Consider the following 7,074-nt stretch of genomic DNA (forward strand, 5'->3'; position numbering starts at 1 on the left):
TTTGCTGAATATGACAAATGAGGCTTGTTGTTAGTCTTATATTGTATGCTTTTATTCTTTAATTTTTTCTATATGCGAGCAACTGTTTTATTGAGATATTTAGTTTACTTTCAACACTTAGGGCCAGATTTTCAAAAGCATTTGCTCGAGCAAAACTGGTTTTTGCTCGAGTAAATACACTTTACTCAAGTAAGTGGGCTTTTCAAAATTGCTACAATATATGCCATTGAATTGTCCATAGGATTTACTCAAGTAAGTGCACTTTACTCGAGTAAATAGCTTTTGAAAATTGCTACGATAGTATGTCACATTTACATGCGTAACTCCTTTGAAAATGACCCCCATACCGTATGTAACTTTCAGTTTTATTTCTGATTTCAATGTACTTTTATGCTTTCTGATTATCTCATTTTTTGTAAACCATTGTGATAGAATACGGAACAACGGTATATAAAAGTTTTAAAGAAGGAAAGAAAGAGAAAAATAGATATAAGACAGATGTTGAAGAGGAATTAAAAATACAGGAGTAGAGAAAAGAAATGGAAAATAAAAATAAGACCCTGGAAAAAGAGTTAAGAGAAGATAGAGGAAAGTGGGAGAGAAATTGGGATCAATACAATAAGAAAATTAAGATGCCCAGAGAACAAAGGTTAAAAACAATTTTAATCTGCAATTCAGTGATTGAAATATGTTGATTTTGAGAATGTGCATCTCTGATATCTTTATATTTTGTTCACCACAGGCCTGGATTTAGAGATAGGCAACACAGGCAACTGCCTAAGGTCCCAAATTTTGAAGATGCCAAATATCCAGGCCAAAGAGGTACTTGCTTCCACATTCTTTAAGGAGGTGTACCGGCACAGCGTCAAAGGAGTGCTGTCCTGGTTCAGTACAGGAGGAAATGCATTTGTTTCTATTTTTTCAGTGCTTTACTGCATGCAAAGATGGCTTCTTGAGGTTTCAAGTTTAATATTTGTCTACATATTTCTGTTTCTACTTTGTGTTCACTTATTCTATATTAGGTAAAGATCAAGTTTGTTCTGTATAGTAATCTGTAGAAGTTCAACTTGTTCTGTTTTCCCATTTGAAAGTGTATTAGTGTTCTAGGACCTGGTCTAATATCTGCAGTGCTGTCTTTTCCTTACTGTGTGCATTCTGGGAGTTAGTGCTGTTACAGGTTTGCTCTATAGGTCCTGAGTGACTTTTGTAGGGTAGAAGATTTTAAATAAATTGGATAACATTTTTTCACTAAATGCACAATTAAGCTGTAGAATTAATTGCTAGAAAATGTGGTCAAGGCATCTAAGCACAGCAAGGTTTAACAGACAAGTTCCTGAAGGAAAAGTCCATAAACTATCACTAGCTAGGAAGACTTGGGAAAGCCACTGCTTATCCCTGGGAGTGAGCAACAAAGAAATGGAGCTACTCTTTGGGATCTGCTGGGTACTTTCTAATGAGTCAGATTAGCCACTGTTAGAGATAGGATACTAGGCTCGATGGACCTTGAGTCTGACCCAGCATGGCACATCTTATATTCATATGTATTGTACTACTTCAATGTGCCTAGCAATGGAGAAAGTGTTTTGCTGTTACTATAGTGACACCAGAATTTAAATATTCAATTAAAAGTATGATTTACAATTATGTGTTTTTTTCAGGATTGTTCCCAGGGGAAAGGGGATGGAAATCATGATTGGTTTTGTTACCAAGATTTTGTTGGGGACCCTATAGATACGAGCCCTGGATTCACATAGCTGGCATTGCTTCTTGAAGGACTTGGTGACATGTTTAGTTAAGAGAAATGTGGGAAAGAAAGGGGTTTGAGAGAGACACTGCTGAGGAAGGAGAGGAGGTCTGAGATTTGAGAGAAAGACTATTGGGGATAGAGGGTGGAAATAGACTTGAGAGAAAGACATTCCCATCCTCTCCCCAGCAGTCTCACTTTCTCTCAATACCCCTCCCTCCACCAGTGTCTCACTCACCTCATGGGAAGGAGGGGCATTGAGAGAGAGAGAGAGACTGACTGCTGGGGGTGGTGAGGGTCAGTTTGTGGATAAATGTATAAACAGCACAGTCACACTTGCATGGCTAGCGCCCACTCAAGATAATCTCAGACCCTACCAAAATATGAGTTTGGCTATGCCACTAGTCAAACGTTTCCTATAGTCTTTTTAGTCTTGCTTTTGGAATTTTTTCCCCACTCTTCCTTGCAGAACTCTTCTAACTCAGATATATTCTTACGTCTCCTTACATGGACTGTATGTTTGAAATTGCCCCACAGATTTTCAATATTCAAGTCTGAAGACTAGGAGAAGAGCCAATTGGCTATAAAAACTAAGAAAGCCCCACGGATGGGTTTTTCATCTCCCTCTCTCTGCTTGTATCAGCCCTGTGACAATACCGCCTGCCTGATACATGCTTAAATTTATCCACAATGAGCAAAGACATAGTAGGGCACAGTGGGGGGACGAGCTTTCACTTAAATACATATTTTTGCATTTTCAAAAGTATGTTGTAAATTTTCCCCCAAAACATCTGCGCATAAATTAACAAGTGTAATTGTGTGTGGTAGTTTTGATGAGATATTTTTCAAAGGAAAAAAATATATATATATTTGATTTAAAATTTATAGGGGTTGCTGCAAAATGACCCCCTTTAAAATTCAACCCCCAACATCCTTTCCATTCCATGTCCAATCACAAGGTCCCAAATTAATCCAAACAGTCACCAATGCCAGCATCCCTGGGGCCTCTCTTGATGGTACTCCATTACCTCCCAGGCCAATGAATTGCTTGCCAATTTTATCTCTTAAGGCTTATGGACATGCAAATAACATTTCAGAAAAAACAGACATCAGATTTCCTGTTTTCTCCATGTTATATCTGCTGTACCCAATTATTTCATCCAAGAAATTAAATTATTGCAACAAAGAAAGATGGTCTGCTTACCCTAACAGCTACACAGGCTAGCTTGCACGTAACTGAAGATTCATCTTTCAAGGTTTTCTGAAGCAAAGGGACACAGTCTACCAAGGAAAAAGAATTTCCTAACAAAAGAAAAGTGGTAGCCAAGTTATTTTCATAAAAAATATTGAAAAATGTTAGCACACAATTTGAAGATACCTTTTATCTGATTAATCATTATTTTATGCTAGTTTGAGAGTTTCACTATCATCCATACAATAAGAATTAAAGAGGATTAAATCTAAGCAAACAAGTTATATTTGAATTCTTACTGTATGCCAAATGTTCTAGTTAATTATGGAAGAACACTTACCTGCACTATTTAGGTTTTATACCCTTATAGCCTTTATATTTTCATTATTTAACCTTATTTCTATGTGCTTAAATGTCTTGTGTATACACTAGCCTTTTGTTTATTTAAAGAAAACAAATGCAACATGGGGTATGATTGATCAAGGATTTTCTTCTATTTTGTGCCTGAGGGCTCCATAGCTTAACCAATCAAGATCATCTTCGAAAAACTAATACGGGAAATGTACCAAAAAATTATAGTTCTTACTTGTAATTGTGGGGGTTTTTTTTATAAAACAGCTTAATGGATACACGAGCGAGTCATATGACCTAGTAAAATGCTGCATTCAGCACTTGATTTAAGTCAAGTTACTCACGTGTGAAGTCACTGAACTACTTTTCAGAGAAGCAATGAAACATGAACATTCAAATAATGGGCTGGTTCAATGGCTTAGTAGATTGACAAACAGGATACCTAGGTTTAAGTCCTGGACCTGACTCTTGCTAATCTGACTGCTAACCGCTGCAAACAATGCAGAAGCAACAACCATACCTCCTGGTAAAGAAGGAATCACATCCAGCAACACCTACAAATGAAAATCAAGGAGTTGGGATCTTTGGCCCCTTACTAAAGGACGGATTTTCAAAAGGTCACGCATGTAAAATCCGGCCTTTATGCGCGTCGGCAGGCCTAGCGGGCGCTGAGCCTATTTTCAAAAAGGCCGGTATGCGCATAAGCGCGGGCCTTCCTGAAAGGGGCAGGCTGGGGGGGTGCATTTTCTGGGTGGGGCGGGTGGTCCGGGGCTAGAGGTGCCCCGTACAGCGGCCATTTGCCACTGTGCTGGCGTGCACAACTTGCTCCTACTCCTTGGCAGGAGCAAAAAGTAAAATACAAAAATTAGGGGTAGTTAGGATAGGGATAGAGGGAAGGCAGGATAGGGGAAGGGGAAAGGAGGTTACGGTAGGAGGTTGCGGAAGTTCCCTCCCAGTCCGCTCCTTAACTGGAGCGGACTGGGAGGGAAATGGGGAAGGCCTCTATGTGTGGCCGCGCGTATTTGCAAAATTATACCCCCCTTGCGCGCACAGACACTAAATTTTATAGCAAACGCGCACCAGCGCACGCATGTTATAAAATCACGCGTCCATGTACGCATGCCGGTAGCGCGTGCACATGGACGCACACGCGTACGTTTTGAAAATCTACCTCTAAGATTCTCCAGTAATATCAGAATTATAGACAGATTTATTAAAACATGATCAACAGTGGAGCAGTAGCCTAATAAAGGGTTCCCAAACCTTTTGAAGCCAAGGCACCCCCTACAATACCAAAAATGTTGTATGCACACCAACCTCCACAGGGCAGGCAATGCAGACAAGGAAAGGACTCGTATGGTCAAATCAGCAGCTAGGGAAGCACTGACAACCCACCAGTCTCTTTCAAATTTTAAAACAAAAGGAGAGAGAGAGAGTGGAGAGACACCCTACTTACAAGTGCAGAAGGAGGGAAGTCTGTGTGATGTGGCCAGTCAGATCAGTTAGTTCCTTTGGTGCCACATGTGGCTGCCAGAGCTCCTTCACTGCTGCTGCTCCCAACACTCAAATAGTCACATCCAATGTTCAGTGTCTACACTCCCTGTCTAACTCAGGCTGGGAATAAGACAGAGGAGGGAAGGACTCAAAAGGAGGAAGATCAGGAGAGTGATGAGGTAATGTTTTGTACCATGTGTACCACACAAAGTGGGGTTAGGCTATCTATGTCCTGCATGCTGGCTATTAATTACCACAATCCAGGGATCATACCATAGCTAGAAGAGGCAACATGATTAAATGTCAGAAAAGAGCTCCTATATATTTAAGAGCCATTGTTGGTGATTCTTGTTGCTGTGAGCTGCTGAGAGTAGAGCCTAAGTGCTTGTCTACACCTGCGAATCAGGCAGTCGTGACTTTTCTGTGGCACACGATCAGGTCTGAAGGCATACTAGTTGGGAAACACTGGCTTAGTAGTTAGAACAGAAGGCTGATAAGCAGAAAGCCAGGGTTCAAAACCCTGCTTCTCCTACCAACACTGCTTCTGATCTTGGAAAAGTCACATCACCCTCGAACGCTTCAAATAAAATCGTACCCCTAGATTCATCATTATAGCGGAATGATGAGCCGTGAAAATAAAGGGGTTGGGGGTGATAGTGAGCAGGTGGCCACATAGTGGCGGTGAGTTTTCAACTCGCTGCTGTAGCTATTTCCGGCCTACTGAGGGCGATAATGTGCGATACATTATCACCACAGCACTACATGCCCTTAATTTACCTAAATCCCGCCTGAACTCCTCCCCTTTCCACAATTTATATTTTTTAATCTCAATAATGGAACATTGCAATTTGATGAATGAACCCTGTAGATTTTAAGCCATCTAGAGAAGGGAACTACCAACTGTACTTGCCTTGAACTCAAATTTGGAAAGGTGAGTAATTAAATCAAAATCCAAGTCCAAGAAGAAACAACAAGGGGCCCATGGCCCTCACCTTTTGACATTGTTATATCTGGTGTTGTGTGGGCTGAGGGCAAGCTTTCATCAGGGAAGAAGTTCAGGTATGGAGAAAGGTGAACAAAGCCAAAAAATAACATTTAAACAGAAAATTCAGAACTAAAGGTCTGGGAACTGACTGAATACACATTAAAAAAAAAGAGGCTTACCTGTAGAACTTTTGATGCTGGTTAACCAGTTCTCTGCATCAAAGCGAGATATATTGAGAATGGAGTAAATAATGGTTCCACAGAGAATGGCAGTAGCTCCTCTAATCTGAGGATCACCATGGTTAATATAATTCAAAACATCAGATACATACTGGTTTTCTGTAAAATGAAAGGTAAAAACTGAACTGCATGTACTTTTACAGAACAGCATCTCTGACTATAGTAAATGGTCTTCAGTGCTATCAGATATATTACTACCAACACCATAAAATGAAGGGCACAATTAGCAGGTTTCAGCTCTATGATAACTTCTTGTGGCACAGAAATGAGCAGCAAGGCTTCTCCCCAGTGCTTTTATTCACAGTGCAGTCATTAAAATCAGCATTTCCACATGCACAAACATTTAACAGAGGCCAGCTATATTATTTTATTTTAAAAAACAATTTTGTATTCAGAGTGGTTTACATAATCTATTAGATAAATGAGGCTTGACCAACGTGTGCGGGCGAACACGTTGGTCAGAGCAGAGCGTCAGCTCTTTGAAAACATGGCGGCGGCGAGGAGCGGTGGCGCATGCGAGGGAGGGAGGGACCTCCCCCGGAGATCTTCCGTTTGTTGCATCCGAAGGGGTTGTGAATGAGCTGAGAGAGGGGGAGTGACTGAGGGGAGGGGGGAGGAGTGACTGAGGGGAGGGGAGGAGAGAGGGAGGGAGGGGGAGGAGAGAGGGAGGGAGACTAGAGGGGGGAGGTGGGAGGGAGAATAGAGGGGAGGGGGAGGGGGAGGGAAATGGACCGAAAATTTTTTTTAATGTAGCCCATTATTACGGGCTTAACGGCTAGTACATACATAAACTACAAATGATAATAAAAACAAACAATACCATAAATACTTTTCATACATTATCTTATCTAAAGGCCTCCTGGAAAAGAAATGCCTTCAGCCCTTTCCTAAACACCTTGACATCTGTAGATGTAGAGACATAGGGGTTCAAAAATAAATGACTTCTTGACTATTTCCATAATACAGAGCACAATTCTGACGCAAATAAGAAATAGACTGTTTTCTATAGCAGATCCAAAGCTCTGGAATTCTCTGCCTGAGACCTTACGTATTTTCCAGATAGAAAGAG

The 7,074-nt window shown here is 40.8% G+C and overlaps 1 protein-coding gene across 1 annotated transcript in view; it reads right to left on the bottom strand.

Moving 5' to 3' along the window:
* HTT (huntingtin) overlaps positions 1-7,074 on the bottom strand; it is a 797,032-nt gene that overhangs the window by 574,941 nt on the left and 215,017 nt on the right. Inside the window, exons 17-18 of the mRNA XM_029606726.1 lie at positions 5,946-6,104; positions 2,949-3,046 (exon numbers count right to left, since the gene is read on the bottom strand). Of these exons, the coding sequence (XP_029462586.1) occupies positions 2,949-3,046; positions 5,946-6,104 (257 nt within the window). The remainder of the gene's footprint in view (positions 1-2,948; positions 3,047-5,945; positions 6,105-7,074) is intronic.

Source organism: Rhinatrema bivittatum, chromosome 1 (genome assembly GCF_901001135.1).
Source record: "Rhinatrema bivittatum chromosome 1, aRhiBiv1.1, whole genome shotgun sequence".
Classification (NCBI taxonomy): domain Eukaryota; kingdom Metazoa; phylum Chordata; class Amphibia; order Gymnophiona; family Rhinatrematidae; genus Rhinatrema; species Rhinatrema bivittatum.